This window comes from Garra rufa, chromosome 13 (assembly GCF_049309525.1).
Source record: "Garra rufa chromosome 13, GarRuf1.0, whole genome shotgun sequence".
In the NCBI taxonomy this organism is placed as follows: Eukaryota; Metazoa; Chordata; class Actinopteri; order Cypriniformes; family Cyprinidae; genus Garra; species Garra rufa.
The window spans coordinates 15,948,186-15,975,829 of record NC_133373.1 but is presented as its reverse complement, the minus strand read 5'-3'; the positions used below and the strand labels follow the sequence as shown (position 1 = coordinate 15,975,829).

The following is a 27,644-nucleotide window of genomic DNA, read 5'->3' as shown; positions in this document are numbered from 1 at the left end:
AATAGCTTGGAGCACCTAAAATTATAATATTAATGATAAATAAAATTATTGTTTTGACAAATCCCGACCATCTAACAGTCGTACCCACAAGCCCCGCCCATTCTGTATCTGCTGTTTCATGCTTATTTGTCATTCCACCCGTATGTTGTATTTCTATGACAGGAATAAGTAGTGGACTAAACGATCAACCTTGATCCAAACTTTATCACCCAGAACCCATCTTATCTATTATACCCATGCTTTGATAGGCACGGAATCGAAATGGCGTCTCGAGCACTGTATTCGGTGAGTGGTACAACATTTTTGCATTTTTTTCTGTCAAAGTAGCACATGCTTGCAACACTTGCAGAGTGAATCTTTCATAGAGCTTCCCTCTAATATTTCCTTAAAGGAACCATTAAGCACATTTACGTGTCATTTGTTTTTAAAATGATTTAACCCGGTTTTAGAGCCATATAGAAAACCATAATGTAGGACATTCTATAAAATCTGCCAGCATTTTATTAATTATAGCAACAATTAATTGTATGTCTGTGTTTAAGCAACATACCTTTTTTCATATAATATTTATTTAGTTCACTTTCTTTACATTGTTTATATATAAATGTACACACCTTACTCATATATACTATTTTCCACATCTTAGAATAAAACACAAATTATGTAGTGACCACAAATCAAAGTTGTCTTATGTAGCATGAAATTTGATCAAATTTAGCATTTAATGAACCAAACTATTCTAGAATATATATATTTTATAATAGTATAGTTATTTTAAAGAGTTTATAGTGTTATGGGAAGTTATTCATATGTACAATTTATGTTTGTTAATTTGAACGAACATGAATTAATTTAAAGCCAATCAAAATAAATTCAGCAAGTCAATTATAATTATGTCATATATGAATATATCTGGGTCAACTCAACCAGCGGTCCCCGGCTCAAAATTTGATTTAGCTAATATTTTTCCTGAAGAAAAACAGACATGTATAGTGATGAAAGCCACAATATTAAAAGTCATGGATGAATATTTACTGAGTAATCCACTTCTTTGTAGAGGGAAGGCAAAATGGCAATTTTCAGAGATTCAGAGTCAGATTACAGGCGGGTAAAAATGACTTCAGAAAGATAGCAGCATCATTGTCTTATTTTTACACAGATGTTGGTAGTTATATTAGTAATATATGTTTACTTGAGCAATCTTTGTTGCATTATGTGTCAATAGTGACTTTTCAAGTTTTTCTCCAAAGTCTGCATGCCTGTAACTCAAGAAGTATTGAAGATATCTTAATGCCCTTTTAGATATTGGGTCTTAATAAACTTTCTATTTGGCATCTTTATTTTTAATGGAGGAATTGTCCTCCTTCCACAAAATAGTGAATTACTCAGTAAATATTCATCCATGACACCTTTCCTCAGAAAAAAAAATATTAGCAAAATCAAAAATTTGAGCCAATTTTTGGATGATTTGACATGGAATGACCCATCTATAATATTTTGTGCGTGTGTGCCAATGTGTATCATGAGTATCAGTCCTTATAAGTTTTTTCTTCAACTTTTTTTTTATGTTATTGTAATGTATTACAGTTAAAAAAGCAGAAGACTTTTCAATTCAAAAAAATGATCACCAGTCTTATTATTTTGAAAAAACAAAAAACAAAAACATGTTTTCTGTCTGTATACAGCCTAGGCATCCGATGCTGAAGAAGCGGGATGATTTTGAAGACATTCTGGAAGAGAGGAGACGTTCCAGTGATCTGAGATATGCACTGAGATGCTACACTCCTACACTTTATAAAGGACTAGTGCCCTGCAAAGCCAGCATGCTGAAAAACATCGTCCTGCAGTCGGACCACCTGCAGTATGTCATTAAACAGGTATAGCAACCCCACAAAACACCACCGTTCTCTTCAATGCCAGAGTTTTATGCAATAGCTTACTATGCTTTTTTATTTTTGAACCTTAAGTTTAGTAAGGTATTTTGGTGGAATTGTACATTCAGATGAACTATGGTCTTGTTTAAAGGAGAACACCACATCCAAAATAAAAATTTCCTGATAATTTGCTCACCCCCATGTCATGTTCATGTCTTTTTTCTTCAGTCGCAAAGAAATTAAGTTTTTTGAGGAATACATTACAGGGTTTTTCTCAAAATAGTGGACTTCAGTGGTGCTCAACAGATTAAAGTTTAAAAATGCAGTTTCTGTGCAGCTTCAAAGGGCTCTACATGATCCTTGCCAAAGAATAAGGGTCTTATCTAGTGAAACGATCGGTCATTTCCCTAAACAAATTAATATTTATACACTTTGTAACCACAAATGCTTGTCTTGTCTAGTTGTCCAATGTGTATGCGTACTCTGTGCACTCTGGTTAGGGTATGTCGAAAAACTCCCATCTCATTTTCTTCTCCAACTTCAAAATCATCCTACATTGCTGCAGAAGTACCAACCCAGTGTTTACAAAGTGAACATGCAAGGAGGGTTAAACACCCTTTACAAAAAAATGTAAAACAGCGATATAGGATGATTTTGAAGTTGGAGGAAAAAAATAATAGATGAGAGTTTTTCAACATACCCTAACTGTATTGAACTGGAGTGCACAGAGTACGTACTGTGCATCGCAGAGCTAGAGAAGTCAAGCATTTGTGGTTAAAAAGTGTATAAATGTAATTAGATAAGACCCTTCTTCCTTGGCCGGGATCATTTAGAGCCATTTGAAGCTGAATTAAAACTGTGTTTTTAAACTTCAATCTGTTGAGCACCATTGAAGTCCACTATACAGAGAAAAATCCTGGAATGTTTTCTTCAAAAACTTAATTTCTTTTTGACTGAAGAAAGAAATATATGAATATCTTGGATGACATGGGGGTGAGTAAATGATCAGGAAATTTGTATTCTGAAAGTGGAGTAATCCTTTCATTATTATTATTATTATTATTATTATTATCATTATTATTATTATTATGTCAGTATTACAGTTATGTTTTCTAAAGAGAAGTGTTGTCCATGCAGGTGGCTGCCTGAGTAAGTAATTTCTTGGTCTGTATCTAGAAAGACAGATCAAACTCTGTGTGTTTTAATGGCTACTGAGTTTGTGTGTGTGTGTGTGTAGGTTTCATCAGAATCAGGAGACAGCACTGAGTGTGTTGCGGAGGAAGCGTCTCTGATTCTGGATGAGATGGCTCACCGTCTGCAGCTCAGCACCGTACGCTTCTTTGCCTTTATGCTCACCAAAGCCTTCAAGAGACTCTTTCGCAGCGTGTGTGTCAATGAGGAGGGCATCCAAAGAGTGAGTTACTCTTCTCTGGCCCATGAAATACATGTGTGAAATTCCTGCTAAAACACCTGGCATCTACACCGGAGCCGACTATTAGGGTCATCTAATGTTACTGAAACGTGTCCTGATTTAATTCATCAGCCTTATTGCTTGATGTAAAATAAGGTTACAGGGATTGAGGCAGCTCAAATTCAAACTTGTGGCACTGTCTTCAAACTTGTTGCACTGTCATTAGTATGTGATTTTTTTATTTATCATATGTGACCCTGAAACACAAAAGCAGTCATAAGGGTCCATTTTTTTAAAATTGAGATTTATACAGTACAACATCTGAAAGCTGAATAAATAAGCTTTCCATTGATGATTTGTTAGATTAGGACAATATTTGGGCAAGATACAACTATCTGAGGGTTGCAAAAAATCTAAATATTGAGAATATTGCCTTGTACAAATAAAGTTCTTAGCAATGCATATTACTAACCTAAACTTAAGTTTTGATATAGTTACGGTACGAAATTTACAAAATATCTTCATGGAACATGGTCTTTTCTTAATATTCTAATGCTTTTTGGCATAAAAGAAAAATCTATATTTTTGACACACGCAATGTATTTTTGGATATTGCTATAAATATACCCATGATACTTAAGACTCTACTTAATATTCTACTGGTGAAAAATATTGAATAATTATTGAATACAATTTTTGAAAGACATTTATTTTGCTCACCAAGGTTGCATTTATTTAATTACAAACACAGTAAAACAGTAAAACAGAACCATTTTCAATTTGAATTTATTTAAAATATGTATTCAAATTTATTCATAACTCCAGTCTTCAGTGTCACATGATCCTTGAGAAATCATTCTTCGAACATGCTGATTTTCTGCTCAGAGTTAATATATATGCTCAATTAAAAATAAAATTGTTGTGCTGCTTAATATTTTTGTGGAAACTATGCTACATTTTCTAAATTCTTCGCTAAAATAGAAAGTCCAAAAGAACAGCATTTATTTGAAATATAATTGTTTATAACATAATAAAAGGCTTTGATTAATTTAATGCTTTCCTGCTGAATAAACCAACTATTTTATTAATCTTACTTACAGCAAAAAAAATTTCCACAAAAACATTAAATAAGCACAAACTGTTCTCAACATTGATAATAATAAGAAATGTATCTTGAGCAATAAATCAGTATATTAGAATAATTTCGGAATGATCATCTGATACTGAAGGCTAAAAAGTAAAGTAATTCAGCTTTGCCTTTACAGGAATAAATTAGACTTTTAATATATAATTGTAATAATATTTCACAATATTACCATTTATATGATATCTTTGATAAAATACAAGCAGCTTTTGTTAACATAAAATATATTTATATTTATATTTATATGAACAAAAAATAAGTATTTCAAACATTTGACCTGCTTGTTTTGTAACTTTTTTTTGTATTAACAGAAGTAAGGAGTGTCGATACATTAAATCAATAAACCACAGTTCACTGAAATGCCATGATTTCAGATGTTACAAGAACTATGTATTATTCAGCCCAACAGTGCAATACAAGCAAATAGTTATTGCATGGGGGAAGAGTTTAATATATAAATGTATGCTTTTAAGACATCCTGAAGGCCCCTGGTTGTGAACCACTGTTATAGATGGTCCTGCTGTTAGGTTTAAATGATTAGTTCACTTTCAGAACAAAAAACTCACCCCCTTGTCATCCAATTTTTAGTCCCCTGCTGAAAAAAACAGCTAGTCTAAGCTGGTTTAAGATGGAAGTAGCTGGTTTTAGGTGGTCTCCCAGCCTGACCAGCTAAGACCAGCCTCACCAGGCTGTGAAAGTGGCCAAAACCCCTCTAAAATCAGCCTGCTGACCAGCTAAAACCAACCTGGTTGACCATCCTGGTTTTAGCAGATTTTTCAGCAGGATCGTAAAGAAATTGTGTGTTTTGAGGAAAACATTTCCAGATTTCTTTCCATATAATGGATATGTATGGTGCCCCCGAATTTGAACTTCCAAAATGCAGTTTAAATGCAAAGAGCTCTAAACAGTCCCAGCCGAGGAAGAAGGGTCTTATCTAGCGAGACGTTTGGTTATTTTCTAAACAAATTGACAATTTATATACTTTTTAACCTCAAATGCTTGTCTTGTCTCGTCTCTGCAATGCATATACGTAGTCTGTGTGATCTGGGTCAATACAGTTAGGGCATGTCAGAAAAAAAACTCTCATCTCGTTTTCTTTCCCAACTTAAAAAAATCATCTTACATTGCTGCACAGTACAAAAAAAGGTAAAACAGTGTTGTAGGATGATTTAAAGATGGGATTTTTCGACATACCCTAACTGTATTGACCCAGAGTATGTAAATGGTCAAATTGTTTAGAAAATCACTGATCGTTTCGCTAGATAAGACCCTTTTTCCTCGGCTGGGATTGTTCAGAGCCTTTTGAAGCTGTGTTTAAACTGCATTTTGGAAGTACAAACTTGGGGGCACCATACATATCCATTATATGGAGAGAAATCCTAAAATGTTTTTCTCAAAAACATAGTTTCTTTATGACTGAATAAAGAAAGACATGAACATCTTGGATGACAGAGGGTGAGTACATTATCTGTACTTTTCTGGAAGTTAGCTAATCCTTTAATAAAGATGGCATGTAAATAGAGTTTGATGTTATGATGGTTTTCATTGATGATGTTTTCTCTCTTCAGCTCCAGCAGGCTGTACAGGAACACCCGGTGGTTCTCCTGCCCAGTCATCGTAGTTACATGGACTTCCTGATGATGTCATACTTACTCTACATGTACGACCTTCCCCTGCCTGTGATTGCAGCTGGAATGGGTAAGTGTGGACAGAAGTTATTTGAGGTCACATTGCTGCATTGTACCAGCCTGAAAACTATACTGAGTGTAGCTATTATACAAGCACAAGTGGACACACTTTCCATATAGTCCATACTCCTTTATATGCTTGAGTGAACTTTGTAACCTATTCAATAGCTTTTCTTCGGTTCTCTCACAAGTTGTTTGGTTTCTCAGGGTGTTTTTGAGGGTTGACCTTGTCTAGACATTATCTGAGTGGTTTAATGTAGAAAAAGTGCCAGCTGGATCATCTAAACAAATGATAATATTTATAAGTTTTAAATTCAAAATCTTAATGTAGATACGCTATTGTCGTTTCTAGAGTATACATAAAACAATAGAATGCATATTAAATTCAAGAAAATGTCTGCTTTAATGTTTCAGCTATCTTTTGTGAAAATAAAATGTCAAAGTATGGGTAAAATACTGTTTATTCAGTCTAACAGATATTTAATATGTAAAAATGAAACATACTATCCAGTATATATTGTATTTTAAATTATTTAAACTTCTTGCTGACAAATGGGTAAAACCTAGTGAAGGTAAGTGGCAAACTGTATCAGGTTAAACTTATTTGTAGTTTAGGCCTAGTTTCAATAAAACCACTATTTTAATTTCAGTAGTGTCTTTGTTCTTCGTTTCAGATTTTATTAGTTTAAACCTGTTGAATTTCATATTTATTCATCATATATGCTGTGCTGTTTACTAATATTCTGATGTTTCCTGCAGATTTTATGAGCATGAAGTTTATTGGTGAGATGCTGCGTATGTCGGGAGCTTTTTTCATCCGTCGGTCGTTTGGAGGTGATAAACTTTACTGGGCTGTGTTTTCAGAGTATGTGAAGACCATACTGAGGGTAAGACAGTTCATCCAAACAACTGAACAAATAAGCAAATCACTAAGTACAGTGCCATGCGAAAATATTCATACCCCTTAATTTTTTTTTCACGTTTTGTTATGAAGCTGCCTTAAGTTAAACTGTTCTAAATTACTTTTTTCCACATCAATCTACATTCCAGACTCAAATGACAAAGCAAAAACACAACTGTCACAAGTTCATAAATCTTTAAAAAAAAAAACTGAAATAAGTACATTGCATAAGTATTCATAGCTGAAGCACCTTTACAGCCTTAAGTCTTTTTAGGTATGATGCAACAAGATTTGCACATCAACATTTGGCAATTATCTGCCATACTTCACCTCACCTCTTCACCTCTGTCAGCCTTGATGGGGTCTTGGAGACATTTTCAGTTATCTCCCCTGGTGAGAGGCCAGGGTTCAGAAATGTTTGATTGGGTTCAAGCCCATGCTTTGGTTGGGCCACTCAAAAGCATTCACAGAGTTGTCCAAAAGGCACTCTTGCTTGTCCTTCAACCTTCTGCCCAGCCTGACGTTCTGAATGCTCTGGACTGGGTTTTGATTAAGGCTATCTCAATATTTTGGTGCATTGAGCTTTTCTTCTACTCTGACGGGCCCTTCTCGATCAATTGCTCAGTTTGGCCAGGAGGCCAGCTCTAGGAACAGTCATGGTTGTTTCAAACTTCTACCATTAAGGGTAATGGAGACTACATGCTTCTGTGAACCATGCAGCAGAAATGTTTCTGTACCCTTCCCCAGATCATCTTAGAGGTCTACAGACAATTACTTGTACGTCGTGGCTTGGTTTGGGCTCTGGCATGCACTGTTAACTCTGGGACCTTATATAGACAGGTGTGTGCCTTTCCAAATCATAAACATTCAACTGGATTTGCCACAGGTTAACTTCATTCGAAGTGTAGTAACATCTACAAGCAATATGAATTCTCCTGAGCTCAATTTCAACTGTCCCCGATAAGGGCATGAATACTTATGCAATGGAATCATTTAGGTTTTACATTTTTAATAGATTTGCAAAGATGTTAAAAACATGTTTTTTGCTTCTTTGCCATTATGGTGTATGGAGTGTAGATTGATGTGGAAAAAAAGTAATTTAAAGTAGTTTAACATAAGGCAGCAACATAACAAAATGTGGAAAAAAAGGGGTATGAATACTTTCGCATGGCACTGTATATATGATAAAATACAGTCTTCATACTACAATGAATTAAAAACCACTCTTAACCCAGGGTAAACATCTTGTGTGTAGTTGCAAGGGCCCTTGAACAAGACCAGTGTTGGGAAAAGTTACTTTTAAAAGTAATGCATTACAATATCGCTTTCATCCCTAAAAAAGTAACTAATTGCAATACTTAATTACTTTTTATGTGTTACATTACATTTGCATTACTTTTTCTCATCTGGCATAGGCTTAGGCCTACTTATTTTTAAAAATTCAATTTTTTTAGCAAATGTAAAAGCCTTTTCACACCAAAAGTGAAACGAATAAGCCTCAGGCTGAAGGAAATGTAAATTCACATCTGTATTACTATTTGAAAAAGTAAATCAGATATTTTCTTTTAAATAGAAAAGTAATGCATTACTTTAATAGTTACTTGAAAAAGTAATCTGATTACATAACTTTGTGTTACTTGTAATATGTTACCCCCAGCACTGATCAAGACACAGTTCAAACAGGTTGATCCAGTTGTGTTTTAATTGTATATAATTGTAATAAATGTACTGTGAGACATTTTAGACAAAAGCATCTGCTAAATGACTGTTTACTGTATATCCTTCTATTCTTGACAGTTGATATACATAGTTGAAAAATTATTAACCAGTTATACGTTGTTTATTCAGAATGGATATGCCCCAATTGAGTTCTTCTTGGAAGGCACTAGAAGCAGGACGTGCAAATCTCTCACACCAAAGACGGGTAATTGTACTGCATCGACTATACGTTTGTAACACTTTTTATCAATTTTAAAAACATACTCTGTCTGTGCTGCTGTCTGACTTTTTTGTGTCTAATTTTGATTAAATCTCTTTGCTGACTTCCACATGTATTGTGCAGCGTCAAGGCTTTTCCCCACCTTTCTGCCTTTTTTTATTGCTGCACAAATAAATTCAAGGTGACAGGAAACATTTTTTTGGTCAGCATTGCTTGCACACAGGAAGTGAGATGCCAGCTAAATGAAATTTCACAGGATTTTCACAATTGAATCATAGTCCCAGAATGATATAGAGCCCCTGACTAATTTATGGCACCGAGGTTCAAAACGACAGCTTGAAACCTGGAAAGCCCGTCGGTGGCAGCTCATCAATCAAACCGAGCAAAAGCAAATTTAGATGAATGAGAGAAACAAAACGGTCCGCCTCTTTGAACACAGTTCGTTTTGTGTCAACTTCATCTCCCACTCTTTCTTTCTCTCTCCCTCAGGGTTGTTGAATATTGTGATGGAGCCTTTTTTTAAAGGAGAGCTATTTGATGTGAACCTGGTTCCTGTCAGCATCAGCTATGAGAGAATTCTGGAAGAATCTCTATACGCCCGTGAGCTGCTCGGCGTCCCGAAGCCCAAAGAATCAACCTCAGTATGCATGGCCTTCTAATGTGCATTTCATCATTATTTTTAGCAGATATATAACAACAAAATACACACAGCAAGATAGCAACATAATAAGCCTTTTTGCAACTGTCTCCTGAATTAAGTTTAGTTTAGTTTCACGCATAATACCTCACTTAATGTTTGTAGATTTATGCATGGATATTCTGTTTTTTACTTTAACATTTTTATGGAACATCCAGGACAGACAGACCTAATAGAGTTACAGTGCCTTGCGAAATTATTCATACCCCTTCATTTTTTTTTCACATTTTGTTATGTTGCTGCCTTATGTTAAACTACTTTAAATTATTTTTTCCCACATCAATCTACACTCCCTACTCCATAATGGCAAAGCAAAAAATAGGTTTTTAACATTTGTACAAATTTATTAAAAATAAAAAACTGAAAAGATCCCGTTGCATAAGTATTCATACCCTTTTCTGGGACACTCGAAAATTAGCTCAGGAGCATTCATATTGCTTCTAGATGTTACTACACTTTGAGTGGAGTTAAACTGTGGCAAATTCATTTGAATGAGTATGATTTAGAAAGGCACACACCTCTCAGAAAAGGTCTAACAGCTGAAAATGCATATCAGAGAAAAAACCAAGTCCTGAGGTCAAGATAACTGCCTGTAGAGCTCAGTGAGAGATTGTGTTAAGGCAATGATCTAGGGAAGAGATCAGAAAAAAATCTGCTGCATTGAAGGTTCACAGAAACATTATCCATAATGGAAGACGGTTGGAACAACTAGGACTCTAGAAAATGTCTGCCAGCCCCCATCCAAGCTGACAGAGCTTGAGAGGTGAAAAGGTGAGGCAAAGAATGGCAGATAATTGCCAAATGCAGATGTGCAAAGCTTGTCACATCATACCCAAAAAGACTTGAGGCTGTAAAGGTGCTTCAACTATGTACTGAGTTAAGGGTATGAATACTTATGCAATGTACTTATTTCAGTGGTTTATTTTTAATAAATTTGTAAAATTTGCAAATCTGGTTTTTGCTTTGTCATTATTATGGTGTATGGAGTGTAAATTGATGTGGGGAAAAACTAATTTAAAGCAGTTTAACATAATACTGCAACAAAACAAAATGTGAAAAAAAAATGAAGGGGTATGAATACTTTTGCAAGGCACTGTAATGGTTCTTTCTTTTTTATTGACATCCATTTCTCAACTCGGTTTCTTTCTCTCAGGGTTTGTTGAAGGCTCGGCGGATCTTGAGTGAGGACTATGGCAGTATGCATGTGTACTTTGGTCATCCTGTATCTGTTCGCAGTCTGGCAGAGGGAAAAATAAACCGTTCTCATTACAACCTGCTGCCCAGGTATGACAGCTGCAATCAGCCATGCTCAGAAAGTTTTGCTCCTAAAGGCCTACATTTTTCACACGAAGCATGAATTTTTGCCACAACAAGCTTTTAAAATCCGCTTACTTAACAACATGCTAGAAACACATACACATTTATTAATTTAGAATGTTACAAAAGATTTCTGTTTTAAATAAATGTTTGTCCTTTAAACTTTCTAATAATCAAAGAATGCTAAAAACAACATATCATGCAGCACTGTTTTTAACATTCTTGAGCTTCAATTCTGCATATTAGAATGATTTCTGAATGATCATGCGACACTAAAGACTGGAGTAATGATGCTGAAAATTCAGCTTTGCATCACAGGAATAAATCTGAATGTTTATATATCCAATTATATAAGAGTTATTTTACATGTAATAACATTATGCAATATTGTTTGTTTTACTCTATTTTTAAAAATAAATGCAGCCATGGTGAGCATAACCTTATTTCAAAAATATTTTTTAAACATTTGAAAGGTATTGTTTATATTTGTAAATTTACATTTAATGTTATGTTCATTTATAGTAGATTCATATTTATCTAATTTATTGCAGATTTTTTTTTTTTTTACTATTCTTTACTCATTATTTCAGCCATAATGCATGTTTAGTTGAAGCAGACTGCAGTCTGTACAAACTCCACTGTAAACTGTAAAAACTGTACTGACTTTTGTGTTGTTTTTATCAGGCACATTCCCCAGAAACCCAGGATAGACACTCATGAGTTTCTGAATGACGCTGCTTTCCGTCTGGTGCGCATCCAGGAGGAGAACATGGTTCTAAAGCCCTGGGTTCTCATTGCCACACTGCTGCTACAGAACCCTGATGGCCTGGACCTCTCCTCTCTCACAGAGCAGACAGACTGGCTCAGACACCTGGCACTAGCATTTGGAGCATTCTTGGACTGGCCGGGTAAGAAATCACATTATCTCAACCTCAGACTGACCACACAAATCACCAGTACAATCTGTTAAAACGTCGGCAAGTCAGGGTGCTCAGTCTACCAGAAAACAAAGCCTGCTTTGTGAGACATAGGCTGCTGCAACAAGTGTTTGTAAGGAAGCACTAATCACTAGATTTTATAAGTTTGCGAGATTCATGGGCTAGATTCTAACATAAGTTTATGCAGTTAGCTGTCATGCACTATATACTTTAAAAATTTGGGGTTAGTATGATTTATTATGTTACTAATGCTCACCAAGGCAACATTTTTTTTTAAAAGGCAGGTCATATGGTTTTTTTAAGTGTCCTAATATTGTGTTGGAGTCCCTTACAACAGGTTTATATGCATCTAAGTTCAGAAAACATTGTAGTTTTCTCAGATCATACATTTATACATAGTCATTGTTAATGATTTCTAAACGGTTTGTTCGAACCAGCTTAAGCATAATGTCTGTAAACCCCTGCCTTCTAGAAACCTACTCGGCTCTGATTGGTCTGCTTGCCAAGCCTGTCATGATTGGCACAGAGAGGAGTACTTGAGCAAGCCATCTTTGTATCAAAGCCGTGGTTGTTTTACCATGTTTGCAAGTTGAATCAACCACAATAATGTCATATTTAGCCCCTGGAATGCGAATTTACCAGGGGAACCCCGTCAAAAAGCATGCATTTTACTCTCAGGAGTGCGATTTTTAATGGGGGGTGATTGGGCTAGTTTTGAGTAGCAATTGGGTGGGTTTTGTTGTGAAAACCTGGCCACCCTGATGTACCTTTACATCCTTTTGAAAAAAAAAAAAAACAGCATATGCTGGTTAAAGGGATAGTTCACCCAAAAATGAAAATTTGATGTTTATCTGCTTACCCCCCAGGGCATCCAAGATCCAAGGTGACTTTGTTTCTTCAGTAGAACATGAACAGATTTTTAACTCAAACCGTTGCAGTCTGTTAGTCATTTAATGGCAGTGGATGGGCACCAAACCTTTAAAAGTAAAAAAAAAAAAAAAACATGCACAGACAAATCCAAATTACGCCCTGCTGCTCATGACGATACATTGATGTCCTAAGACACAAAACGATTTTTTTGCAAGAAACTAAACAGTATTTATTACTTGCACTTATCCTGGTTGTTCAAACCGTTTTAAAGCTGAAAGATTATGTTTGCTTGCGTGAACTCATCCGGGACTGTTGACTGACTGTTCACCGATTCCCAACTTCTGAGCCTGATCGCTTGAAGTTATGGTTGCTTGCTCTTCGGCTGGATATCAACACGCCCATACAATTAGTAAAAGTGTGGAGGGTCTGCAGCGATCATTTTTCCCCTTCCAGCGTTTGCGTAGAGGGTAAATAATGATATAAATACTGTTCAGTTTCCGATCGTTTTGTGTTTTAGGACATCAGTATATCGTCACGAGCCGCAGGGTTTAATTTGGATTTGTCGGTGCATGTTTTTTTTACTTTAAAAGGTTTGGTGCCCATTCACTGCCATTGAATGACTAACAGACTGCAACGGTTTGGGTAAAAAAATCTTGTCTGTGTTATACTGAAGAAACAAAATCACTTACATCTTGGATGCCCTGGGGGTAAGCAGATAAACATAACATTTTTATTTTTGGGTGAACTATCCCTTTAAGTCGGTTTTGATGCTGGTTTTAGCTGGTTTAAGCTGGTCCTTAGCTGGTTTAAGCTGGTCATGTCCTGGTCCCTCCTGCTCAGGACTAGCCTAAGACCAGCACATGACCAGCTAAGGACAGCTAGAGACCAGCATAAACCAGCTAAGAACCTACCTAACCAGCATATGCTGTTTATTTTTTTATTTTTTTTATTTTTTTTTCAACAGGTCATAAAACAACAATGTAGTATTTATAATAATATAGTGCTCCAATCTGTTCTTAAAATAATTACATAAAACCATTTTGTTTAACACTTATGCAAGAGAATCATGCCCACAGCTAAAGTTAAGCTGCTAAACTGTAAACACATAACAAAACAATAATGGTTAGCTGCGTTAGCTGAGTGCTAACGTGACTAACTGATGAAACAACACAGTTTGTAAACCAAAATATGTCTGAGTTACATTCTTTATTATTAAACAAAGTAATTTGAACAGTGACAGTCTACATTAATCAACAGATTTTTAGGAAATAGTGGGTTCACAGCGAATTATCAGAACTATTTAAATAAGACAGTAATATAGTAGTTTACCTGGAAACCTAAAGCTGCACTAGGTATACATCACATATTAGTACAACAGATATTTTGAGCACTCACTTGAAAATATACACATACTGTATCAATCGTACTTACAGGTTGTGGTTCGAAGACGCTTGTTAGTCCAAATAAAGAACATTAGAAGATAAAGAGGATAAAAGCCCAAATTAGAGAAGCAGTCCTTGGTAAAATGACAAGCACACAACAAAAAGTTTGAGTTGTATTGCTGTGGTATCGTGAAAAAAAATAAAAATAAATAAAATTCCCACTGATTCTTCACATCATCTTTCGATGGCGATTCAGAATCGATTATTTTTTTTTTTTTTTTTTTTTTGAGAGGCAGTATCTTTATGTATAATGCACTTTTCGGATTAACAACTTTGCAGACTGTTTACATTGAAGGGTAGCTACATTACATACTTCAAAAAAATATATTTTATATAAAACCTATATGACCTGCTCTTTAAATTAAATATAGGGCTAGCTGATTAATCAAAAAGTAATCGAAACCAAAATTCAGAACCTCTATCCTGCGTCTTTATATATTCAGTAAAAACAGTAATATTGTGAAAAATTATTGCAATTTAAAATAACTGATTTCTATTTGAATAAATTTCAAAATGTAATTTATTCCTGTGATGCAATGCTTAATTTTTAGCATCCATTACTTCAGAGTTACATGGTCCTTAAGAAATCATTCTAATATGCTGATTTGATGCTTAAGAAACATTTTTTTTATTATTATTGATGTTGAAAACAGTTGTGCTGCTTAATATTGTGAAAACCTACAGTTGCAATCAAAATTATTCAACCCCCTTGACCTGCAAGACATTTTGCTGCAGAGAACAGCATTTTGTGAAAACAATTCAACAAAGGCTTAAGTAAACTATTAAAGAAAGTTTATTAAGACACATTTGAATAATTCTGAGAACGTAAGTTGATGAATAATGGAAAATTTTTTTAACTGGCTCTAAACATTCATGTTCAAAATTATTAAACCCCTAAAAGTAAATTTGGTGTAGAATCTTTTATTATTTAAAACCACCAAAAAACACTGCTTGGAAATGCTTAGATGCTTCTGTCGCCTTTCTGCTGCAATCTTGGGCCATTCCTCACCTGAAAAAGCTTTCAGATCACTGATAATCTTTGGTTTTTACTTTGCCATTGCTTGCTTCAAATTCAACCATGTATTTTCAATGAGAATTACATCTGGAAACTGAACAGGCCACTTAAAAACATTCTATGACTGATCCCTGAACCAAGCGTAAGTATATTTGAACGTATACTTTGGGATGATTGTCCTGCAGGAAAGTCCATTGATTATTAGCTTCAGACATTGCACAAAAGGCATCACAATGTTTGCCAAAATGGTCTGACACTTTAATAAATCCATGATATCCTTTGTATGGTCAATTGTTCCACTTCCTGCTACAGTAAAACAACCCCATAACAGGACTGGCCCACCTCCATGTTTGATGATGGAGATGGTGTTCTTCTGCTTATAAGCTTCGTCTTTTTTGCACCCGACGTTCCTCTGATCCATACATCCAAAAAGTTCCAGTTTGGTCACATCACTCCATAAAACATTCTTCCAGAACTCCACAGGTCTATCCAAATGAATTTTAGCATGTTCAAGTCAGCCTTTTTGTTCTTCTTGGTCAAGAGTGGTATTCAGCAAGATTCCTCAACATGAAGACCATATTGTCTAGTGTTCTTTTTTAACATGCCATTGAAATGTTTTTCCTCCTTTCGTCGGGTCATCTTGTAAGTCTTTGGCTGTACATTGCAAGTTTTTCTCAGTTGATCTGATCAAACATTTTATGATATTGTGCTTTTTTGTTCAACAGCATAATTTTGATTGCAACTGTACATTTGAACTTTGATGATTAAAGTTCAAAATAAAAGTCATTAAAAAAAAAAAAAAATCTTACTGACCCCAAACTTTGAAACATTAGTGTACATTTATACTGTTATCAATCTTGAGTTTAACATTAGAAGCTGTATAAATAAACATTAGTTATTGTGTCATAAATTAACAGTTGACGACAATATAAAATCAAAATTCCTATATAAAAATCATACCAAATCTAATTACATACAGGAAAAGTATTTGTATCTGCGAGTGCAGATCTCTAAATATGAAAGCTTAGCAGCGAGCGACATGTGAAACTGTATCCTGTTATCATATATCATGTTCTTCAAATTTTCTCAGCATGGCAAAAAGGATCATGCATATCTCCAGGATATGCGAAATCTGCTTAGATAAAGGAAAGACGCTCAATGAATAATTCATTGCAGAGAAATCCAATAGCTCAATCTAAGCTTACTTGACCTTAATTTGAACAATCTCCAATAATATGATCTCTCTCTCTCTCTCTGTCTAGATCATGAGGCCTGCAGTGAAGTTATCAGCTGTAGTTTAGCTTTGCACGGACACCTGTTGAGTGTGTCTGCAGGCCACGTTCAGCTGAGCATCACAGATGCGCCGCAGGTCGAAACAACACCAGAGGAAGCCGTGTTTCACAGAGCGGTCGTTGTGCTCTCTTGCGCCTCCTACAGGAACCAGATTCTGCATGTGTTTCTGAGACCTGCTCTGTTAGCATTAGCCATGCAAAGTGCAAACTCCAATAGAAAAGGTGTGAGAGAATTTTTTTTTTTTTAAATAAACGTTATGTTTTATTTTGGATTAGCGTGTTTTACCAATCACAATGTAATTTGTGTTCTAGATGACATTTACAACTGTTTCAACTTCCTGAGGAACATGTTCTCCAATGAATTCATTCTTTGCCCTGGGGACTCGGTTCTGGTTAGACCACATTCACAAATTGTTTTTGCCATTAAAGTTGTTGCTAAAAATTTGAGAATCAGTTTAAAACCAGATTGTGCCTCGTTGAGCTCTTCAAGAGTTCCTCGTGAAGTCCTTAAAAGATTTTCTCCTCTAGTCTGTAATTGAATATATTTTCCTGACATGTTATTGTATGTGTGTTTTTTGTAGGACTTTGAAGAAGCATGTTATTTGCTCATGAAGCGTGGAGTGTTGCAGGTATTGGAGCATGAGATTGTGATGTTAGCGAGCGGTCACAGCACCCTGACTTTCTTGTGTTCGCTTCTGGAGCCCTTCCTGCAGGGATACCAGGTGACACCTTATAAACAATGTGCAAATGTACACTGCCACTCAAAAGTTTGGAGTCAGTACGATTTTTTTCTCTTCTTCTTCTTCTTCTTCTTCTTCTTGTTTTAATCAGCTAGGATGCATTTCAATTAATCAAAACATCAGGGAAAACTGAAAAAATGTATCAAGGTTTCAACAGAATATTAAGCAGCACAGTTGTTTTTAACATTAATAATAAAATGAAATGCTTCTTGAGCCAATTAGCATATTAGAAAGATTTCTGAAGGATCACGTGACACTGAAGACTGTAGTATAGATGCTGAAAATTCAGCTTTGCATCACAAGAATAAATCCTTTTTTTTAAATATATTTCACAATATTACTCTTTTTACTGTATTTTTGATCAAATAAATGCAGTCTTGGTGAGCATAACAGACTTCTTTCAAAGACAATAGTGTATACTTACTAAACAGCCTAAACAAACAAACACACACACCTACTCCAAAGAAAAAGACCCCTCCCCTCATTGCTCCGCTCCCAAATTCATGAACGTGCAATCAACACAGACAATGGCTTACAGTTAGCACACACCAGCTCCAGACAAACAATGGCAGTGCACCTTTAAAGGGACAGTATACCCAAACATTTGCTGTTTAAGAATTAGTTAACTTCCAGAACAAAAATTACAGATGATTTACTCACCCCCTTGTTCATGTCTGTCTTTCTTCAGTCGTAAGTGCCTGTGAGTTTGAACTTCCAAAATGTGGTTAAAAATGCAGCTTTAAAGGGCTCTAAATGATTAGATTAGATTAGATTAGATGAACTTTATTAATCCCAAAGGGAAATTAAATTGTTTCAAATGATCCCAGTGTCTACGGAAACAATCGGTCATTTTCTTAAATAAATTAAAATGCATTATATTATGCTAGATGTATATGCTAGATAAGACCCTTCTTCTTTGGCTGGGATGATTTAGAGTCCTTCGAAGCTGCATTTAAACTACATTTTGGAAGATCAAATTCGCATGCACCGTTGAAGTCCACTATATGGAGAAAATTCCTGAAATGTTTTCCTCAAAAAACATAATTTCTTTATGACTGAAGAAAGAAGGACATGAACATCTTGGATGACAAGGGGGTGAGTAAATTATCTGTAAATTTTTGTTCTGGAAGTGAGCTAATTCTTTTACTTACTCACCCTCAGGCCATCCAAGATGTTGGTTTTTTTTTTTTTTTTCTTCAGTGGAACAGTAAAGAAGATTTTTAACTGAAACCTTGGTCCTTGGAGATTCAGAAAGTGCAAGCAAGCGGCTACTGGCCCTTTTTTAGAGTCAAAAAAAGCATATCAAGCAACGCAAAATTATTAAGTGTGGCTTCTGACAATATATTGAGGTCTTATGAAGCAAAAAGATCGGTCTGTGCAAGAAAAGGAACATTATTTACAACATTGTTACCTGTAATTCATAGCCTCAGGTAAACAGTCCAGAATGATGTCCAGTTAACGAACAAATCATTTTTTTGAACTGGTTCTTTTTAGTGAACTGAATAAGTCATTTTACCAAATCAAAATGAACTGTCTAAAACAGATAATAGCTCAAACCAACACAGACCTACAGTCACTCAGACTCATTTTTATGGTTTCTCTTTGTGTATAGAAAAAGGTGGGCTGATGAAGACTAGTTCACTAGTTCACTTTATATGCTTCAGACATGTAAACATCTGTTTTTCACTAGTTTGAACTGTCAGAAAGAACCAATTAATGGAAAAGCATCAGACTTCCCTGTTTGCCTGCAGCTCTGGATTACAGGAAATAATGTTGTAAATGGTTTTCATTGTATTGCACAGACTGATGATTTCACTTCATAAGATCTCAATACTGCTGACATGCTTTCAAAGTGATGGTAGCAGCTGACTTGCATTTTATCAATCACCAAGGACCATGTTTTAGCTAAAAATCTTCTTTTCTGTTCTACTGAAGAAAAAAGTCACCTACATATTGGATGGCCTGATGGTAAATTAACAGCAAGTTGTCGTTTTTGGGTGAACTATCCCGTTAACTAGTAAACTGGCCAATTTATTAATTGTTTTCACATAGAAAACATTCTTAGGTTTAGTAACTGCTATTGAATGTCATATTAAGTTAGTGTGTCTCTTTGTGTAGGTGGTGTGCCGCTACCTGTGTGAGGAGACCAATGAGAACCTAACGGAGAAGGAGTTTATTCTTGCTGTGAGGAATTTTGCACTGAAACTCATATTAGCAGGTAACTAAATTTAAATTGTTTAGACACCAGGTCCTGTTTACACTTAGTATTGACATCTGCCTCAACTGATCTGATTATGCATGTCCTGTGCTGTGTCCGCTTGCGATTAGATCTGCTAGAGGTGTAGCAATTGTCTCAGACCACAAAAAGAAATTTCAATCTTCTGTAGGGATGTGCACGAGTACTCGATTAATCGATTACTCGAACCCATCAGCGACGATCGAGCATGAAAATGATGATCGATTGACTCTAAAAATTTGCGGGGCTTCAGTTGCCGTTGTTTTAAATTAACGGGAGAAGCGCATCCACTACGTTATCATTGGCACGTAGTTCAAGCTCACATGCATTTTGTGTAGATAAATACAATTTGTAATATAACATTTACATATTTATGTATCTAGGCTATGTGATTAATTTTATATACAATGCATCATGTAGAAAAAGCACTTCAGCTTCACCTCATGCTGTTATTTCTTTTAAATGTTTACTGTATACTGTGACGCAAACGCCCTTCCCCTTGCTTAAACTCCACCCCCGATTAATCGAGTACTCGTTTCTCAAACCTGTGTATTAATCGAAATGAAATATGATCAGAAATGCCCATCCCTAATCTTCTGTTGTCTCTGTGTTTGCGATCATGTCATCAGGCCGTCTGAAGTGTTATGAAGCTTTATCCTCAGACCTGCAGAAGAACGCTTTAGCAGCCCTTCTGAGGCTCAAAGCCGTAAGGAAAGTCAAAGTGTAAGTCCATCTATATAAAGTCTCTATTTCATCAGACATGTTATGGGCTTTTGAAGTGTTATGGTTGTTTAACTGACATGAACACTCTCTCACAGTGGAGACCAGGTGACGCTGAAGGTAAACAAGATTGCAGTGAACTCATTGGAGGATACGCTGGGTAAGAGTCATATCTTATAAAATAGCTAGTGTTCCAGTATGGCAATGTTTGAAATGGCAATCTAACATGCTAGCCTAATTATTTCTGCAGTATATATTGTGCATCCTAAGCAGTGTTGGGCATGCTACTTAAAGGAACACTTGGAGAATGAGCCTATTTCCAAAAAAGTGGAGTGTTCCTTTAAAAAAAAGTAATTATTTATAGTTACTAGTTACTTCTCACAAATAGTAACTGGGTTTAGTAAATGAGTTAAGTCATTTAAGTCAGTGGTTCTCAATCCTTGTCCTGGGGGACCCCTGCTCTGCACATTTTGCATGTCTCCCTTATTTAACAAACCTGATTGAAATCATCAGCTCGTTAGTTCAGTTTATGTATCTCTCTCCTAACGAGCTGATGATCTCAACAGGTGTCTTAAATAAGGGAGACATGCAAAAAGTGCAGAGCAGGGGTCCCCCAGGACCAGGATTGAGAACTACTGATTTAAGTAACTTGAATGCCCCCAATATTAAATATGGTAAATTAATAAAAACATTACAAGCTCCAGTTCTTCCCATGTAAACTCATCTCTAATGTAATCATGCCCATGAGCGACTCCGCTTTTCAAATTTTAAACATCCACGTGAGACGCACAGACATGTAGGTAAATGCCCACTCCGTAAACAAACGTGAACATTCATCAAGTTTATCTCGGCTACTTTTCATTTCTGGAAGAACATGCTGAGAGGAATAAGTCAGAATTTACCTCAGAAGAAGAATGCAAGAATGCAAATTATAGTAATGCCACATTTTATTGTCAGTAACGGTAACGGCATTGTAATGGGGGAAACAGTAATTCGTTTAAATATTCGTTACTGAAAAAAGTTGACTTTAGTAACACAGTTTATTCATAACGACATTATATCCATCACTGGTCATAAGTTAATTTGGAAGTATACAGAAAAATTACACTGTGTACAATACTATATCCCAAAATGCAATGTGGTCGATTTTTTTCACCAAATAAAAAAACAAAACATTATTTAGTATTTAAATCAGGTAAACTTTGAAGAATTTGTTTTATGAGATGTATTTTTATTTTTTATTTTAATAAGATGGATTTTTCTTTAAAAGTATCCTTGCTAAATAAAAGTAATAATTTCTATAATTTCTGTCTTTAATATGTACTATTAAAGAATCTTTTTGAAGTTGAATTATATTAAATGTTTGCCTTTACTGTATTGTTTGTATTGAATGAATGCAACAACAACAACAACATCTAAATATGTAATAAGTAAAACGTAAACCAGTCAATGCACACACATATTTATAAATTAAATAATTCTTCTAAAGAAGAACTAAAAGGTTTTCCGCATTGTTTTTTTTTGGCCCAGATTTTAATCCTTGCTTATAAAATGTACTAATTTGCTTTTAAGTAAGTTAAGTTTTAAAAGTTTCCTCCCACAGAATTTGTTTGTTTGCCTCATTTTCCACTGTGACCCAGTTTATGTCTTGCTGTGCCATACTGCCATGACCTCCTGCATCTCCGTTCTATTTTACAGCTATGCTTGTTTACTTTTCTTTTCCTCTGTCACACAGGAGGTAAAATTTCTACCCAGAAGCCCATCCTCGCTCGACTGTAGTCGTATACGCACACGTGGAGTCTCTGGAGGGCCAAACGAAACTAAACTGCCTTCATTAACATAATGCCAAATTTTGCAAGGTGGCATGGCTTCGCTGACTACAAAGGTTACCTGTCATCGAGCTTTAAAGGGACGTCACAGGTTTGCCATCTGGGACACCCACGCTAAGCTAGAAGCACTCTTTTTATCTCTCTCCCTCTTCGACAAACTTGACAGCAGGTTGCCGTGTCTGTGATCGCCTTCGATCTTTACCGTGTCTTTATCAGACGAGTTTTAAACTGCTCTGATGTTGCCAAGTATATGAAGACAGTGACACTTTTGATTTTTTTATTCGCGTTTGAACATCCTGTTTAGACCGTTTGTGTGTGTTTTATCTATGTCTGCACTAAAGAGCCTTTGCTTTAATTCGAAACACTGTTACTGTTTGTTCTCACTGGATTTGTGTTGGGTCTGTTATCTTTTCTTCGTGACTTGTCTGAATTGAACTGTTTTCTTTTGCTCTCTAGATATATGGCCGTCTGTTGTGTTTGCTACAGATCAAGGTTTTTAGGGATCGTGTTTCAAAAATAGGTCACTCAAGTGTGTTATCTCTGTCAGCTAAAGAAAAAATGTCCTTTTATAAATGTTTGCTCTCGTAAAGGAAACCCGCAGTTAAAGGAACAGTTTACTCAAAAATAAAAATGAGCTTTTACTCACTCTTAGTCCAACTAAGATGTAGATGAGTTTGCTTCTTTATCAAATTTGGAAAAGTGTTGCAATACATCGCTTGCTTACTATTCGATCCTCTGCAGTGAATGGGTGCCGTCAGAATAAGAGTCTAAACAGCTGATAAAAACATCATAAGTAATCCATACCACTCCAGTCTATCAATTAACAAATAAACAAAGCTTCAAACCATTGCTTCCAGCTAAAATATGAGTCAATAATATTAGCCATAATGATGGACCTTAATGATGGACAAGTCATTAATTGATGGAGTGGAGTGGTGTGGATTACTTGTTGATTATTATAATGTTTTTAATCAGCTGTTTGGACTCTCATTCTGACGGCACCCATTCACTGCAGAGGATCCATTAGTGAGCAAGTGATGTAATGCTAAATTTTTTTCACATCTGTTGAAGAAAACAAACTTTTACACTATGTATAGCCTGAAGATGAGTAAATTTTCAGCTACTTTTCATTTTTGGGTCAACTTCTCCTTGATTAAGGATGAGCCAAATATGGAGATACTTTATTGCCAAAACAGTGTTTACATGCCTCGTAAACTGCTGCTTTTCTGATACAAAACAATAATGCGTATTAAAGTGACGGGTTTTATTTTATGAATTACTGCATTGTTTGGTTATTTCATCATATCTTTCAATAATAATATAATGAAATATTTTTTTAATTAAAATTAATCAGATGATACAGAGGCATGTCGCACAAAATTGCTGAATCTCTGTTTGCTTGATTTAACACCTCTGTAATGTTTTATTTCTAAAGCATTATATCCATGTTTCAGAGTTAATCAATTAAGAATGAAGTCGTACTGATCCAGATTTCAATATTAGACACAATTAGGCTTTTAAAGTTGTGTGAAGTTGATGCCGTGTCAGTTTCAGTTTCATGTAGTTTCGATTTTTCACACTGCAAACCAAAAAGAACTACAACGTTTAGATACATTTATGTGCTGCATTTTTTTTCTAGAAAAAAAAAATCTATAATGTGCCCTTTGTGTGGATTTCAATGGGAATTCAGGTATATTTTTATCCTATATTTTGAACCAACAGACATTATTATCAATGACAAAACGCAAGCCATGAGTAAAGCCATAGCATCCATCCACCCTGGGTTTGGGTCGATTCTTGCACAGTTCAGCAAATTAAGTAAAAACGCTGAAACCATATTTATGTTAACATTGACAAGCAGCTTTTTACATAATTAGATGAATTCATCTTGTGGATTTGAAATGGTTTTGAAAGAATCTGGAAATCACTTCTTTTGACTTTTGGACATTTTGTATTTTTTTTCTATCTATGGATTGTCTTTCTAATAATGTTAATATTGTGATTGAACAGTGTTTCTGTTTAATGAATTTTGGAGAAACGGCACTTGTGCTACAAAACTAAAGATTAAATATGCTTTGAAGCTAAGTTAAACTTAAATGCTGACTATATCGTGTGTGTTTTGTAATATATACTGTATATGATTAGTATTTTTGGTTCCCTTTCAGTCGTTCACTTTGACGTTGTGTCGAATGTACGGCACTAGGGGTCGCTCTTGGGAGGCCAAACACTTCTGACAGATTTGAGAAAAGGCCAATAGCTGTGTTTTCATCCAACTATTTTTATGCACATTTTGAAATGGCGCATTAAAAACGCTGGATGGAAATGCCAAGATCCGCAAAAATGTAAAAAAAAAAAAAAAAAGTGCATAAAAACGTATGCGCACAATTGAGTAGGATAAACTTTTTATCTGATAAGAGAAAATGTGCATAAACTATGATGGAAACACATTTACTGAATTAATTCCACCATGCGCATCAAAAGTCATGTGACTTTGCACGATAGGGTGGGATAACTTGACTAACCAGTGGACCGATCTTGCTGCACAGCATCTAAAATGTTGTTTAGGTCGTTCTAAAATGCCTGAGCGCAATGTCTGTAATCAAAGCATTTCTGTATAACCATCTTACATGACTGCTTTCCTAAACAGCAGCCATCCACCTCCAAAAGCACTGACAGCATTTATTGTGTTTTGTGTGCTCACTCTGAGGCAAGTAATATGAAAATTATTATATTCAGTGGCTTCTCCTAATTTTATTAGTAATATTTAGTGCCAGTTTATCAGGAAGTGACAAATTTGTTCTCTTTGACTCAGTGGATTGCTTTATTTGCAGATGTTTTATGCGATATTCCAGTTTAGTTAAATTCACATCTTTGGATGGAAACATAGCAAATTAAATTGGGTGTGCAGAATTTGCATAGCTGGCCACGCCCTGGACATTCAGGTATAAATAGGCCGGCGTTGCATCTGTTCACTTGTTCTGTTTTTGCAGCTTCATTCACCTTTATTACCTCGTCGTTGATACTACGGTGCGGGCAGCGGTCTCACAGCTAAGTGTTGTGAGAGTACCCCTGGGTGCTTCGTCAGCGATCTCTAAGAGCTATTTTTTTTTTTACTAAAAGAGTAATTTCTTTTAAATACCTTGCACAGTTGGGATTGTGTGTCGTCAAACGTGACTTTTCAGCCGTGCCCTTCTGGTTCCGGCTTTTACCTCTCTCCTAACAATTGCCACACTGTTTGTTCAGTGTTTGGGCCAAACTCACACTGAAGCAGCGCTTGTTGATGGCTCATGTTCCACTTGCGAGGACATGACCATGGGCACGCTGCGCTCGCGAGTCACGTTCTTTTCTAAGAAATCACGGTTCACTTCGACGGCTTCCCACTACGGTCCTTCTACTTCTGGGTACGAGGTTGCAGCAATGTGCGTTGAGGGAGAGCAGAACACTCGTTCTTCGCGCAGCAGTACAAGTTTGAAAAATCATCTCAGTATGGGTGTTTTTTCTTGTTCGAGGCTTAAAACGAGGAAGAATGGTTGGCTGCAGCATCGAAAGGTGGGTGTGAGCCATCTGAAGCTGAAGCCTCGACTGGGCAGGCTTCTGTGGGGAACGAGTCTCAGACCATGGCCATCCTGCAGGTGTACCAAGAGTGCAACACAAGAGTGATCTCGATCCAGAGTTACTGCAGGAACTTGCCTTAGGTGATTGATTATTCTCTGAGAGCCACTTGATGCCCCATTTCCTAAGTTGGTCTTTCCGGCAACACCGTGGAAGAGTTTGCTGAAATGTTCTCCACGGTGAAGAAGCAGACAGAGGCAAGTACATCCTGCCTCGGCGTGGGTCAGGTCCTTGCTCTGCACCCCCTAGGCAGTAACCCCTACAGTACCTGCTCATCATCGAGGACGGCCTCCTGCAAGGACTGCAATCCGAACGATCCCATGCAGTTTAGCAAACCTTCATCAATAATCTCTGGGCTGGGACGCTGTATGCAACGGGCAAGCAGCCTCCAGGGTCTGGACGGGTGCTCGACTGCTTTGGCATATCAACTGCCTGATGCATTGTGTTTCTGGCATTGAGGAGGTTCCGACCCTTCCAAAGCAAACATGTCTTGATCCGCACAGACAACACAGCAACTATAGCGTACATCAACCAACAGGGCGGAATGACCTGAAATGGTACAATTTTGTCAATTTGTGTTGGTAAAGGACCCACAGAGATGTGGTATCAGATCTGTGCTAGGGGTGGATAGGCACATTTCTGCTTAAACCCTTGTTTATGTGGTGTATGTGGCTGCAATTTTCACAAACTTCAACACGGTGGAAGGCAGATCGGTGGGGGAGTTCTGGTTATCAGATTCCTCAGAGGTGCCCGAAGATTGAACCTTCCTAGGTTGTGACCAATCCCCTCTTGGGATCTTTCTGTGGTCTTCCAGGCCCTAAAGAGAGATCTGTTTGACCCCCTTCAGACTGACTCAGACTCCTTCAGACTCTCACGTTGTTCTGAGACCCGTCCTGAATATGTACCAACCTCTCCTTTCAGAGACCAGGTGGTGACCTTGCTAGCCATCCCCTCACAAGAAGTGGACCCCGACCTGTCTCTGTTATGCCCAGTGTGTGCCCTGCACTCAGAGGTTTAAACGTTCTGAGCAGCTTTTTGTCTGTTTTGGGGGACAGCAGAAGCGAAACACTGTCTCCAAACAGAGAATCCCCCACTGGATTGTGGATGCTATCCAGATGGCCTACCAGGCCGGAGGTTTACCCTGCCCGCTGGGAGCGAGAGCTCACTCAACCAGAGGCATGGTTGCTTTAGCAGCCGTGGCAAATGGGGACTCTTTAACAGACATACCTGTATGTAAAGCTGCAGGTTGGGCTACACCTAAAGCCTAGTTCAGACTGCATGATTTTAGCCCCGATTTTGACTCGCCGACAGGTTTTGAGAAATCGCAGACAAATGCCCGAAATCACAGGCAAATCAGTGCTCGTTCACGTGAGTGACAATCACACAGTGTGAACTATCAAAGACGCGATCTGAGAGAATCGCCGACGTGTCGCCGACACCCGTGAGATATTTGGCATGCTAAATATCTGGACCTGTCGGCGATTCAAAATCATGCCGTGTGAAAGGTGATCTGACTGAAAATCACATCGGCGATTACCTACAGCCAATGAGACAGCAACATCCAGGCCAGCGGGAAGTTGGGGGAGGAGTTACGAAGGTAGACCACAATATCAACAAGCATAGTTTCGGCTTTTTTTCTTTTCGCTGCAAATGAGTGCACATGCAATTTGTATGACAAGCTTCTTGCGGGCTACCATTTTTTTTATAATAATACCAGTCTCACGTGAGAACTTGCATGCCTGACCTCGCGTTGTTTCCATATCACTTCTCGCGTGTGTTTGGTTGTGAGACGTAGTTTGCGGACCGGGACAAAGTTGTCGGCGATTCTTCCTATTGTAAAGTCATGCAGTGTGAAACCCCCTGTCACCGATCCATCGTGCAGTGTGAACACAGCAGCGACGGAATGCTACCCCAGATAGTCATGCAGTGTGAAAACATCTGTGACGCGATTGCTTTGAAAATCGTGCAGTCTGAACTCG

At 36.8% G+C, this 27,644-nt stretch overlaps 1 protein-coding gene across 1 annotated transcript; it reads left to right on the top strand.

Moving 5' to 3' along the window:
- The first annotated feature begins 149 nt into the window (after positions 1–149).
- gnpat (glyceronephosphate O-acyltransferase) lies at positions 150–23,325 on the top strand. Its single transcript, XM_073853219.1, has 16 exons — positions 150–285; positions 1,686–1,877; positions 3,112–3,288; positions 5,998–6,127; positions 6,877–7,004; positions 8,867–8,942; positions 9,447–9,598; positions 10,808–10,938; positions 11,656–11,879; positions 16,499–16,750; positions 16,841–16,920; positions 17,110–17,250; positions 19,387–19,486; positions 20,134–20,227; positions 20,323–20,384; positions 21,960–23,325. Exons 1-16 carry the CDS (start codon positions 262–264, stop codon positions 22,001–22,003), a joined length of 2,007 nt encoding a protein of 668 aa, XP_073709320.1. The 5' UTR covers positions 150–261; the 3' UTR covers positions 22,004–23,325.
- Positions 23,326–27,644: the final 4,319 nt, after the last annotated feature.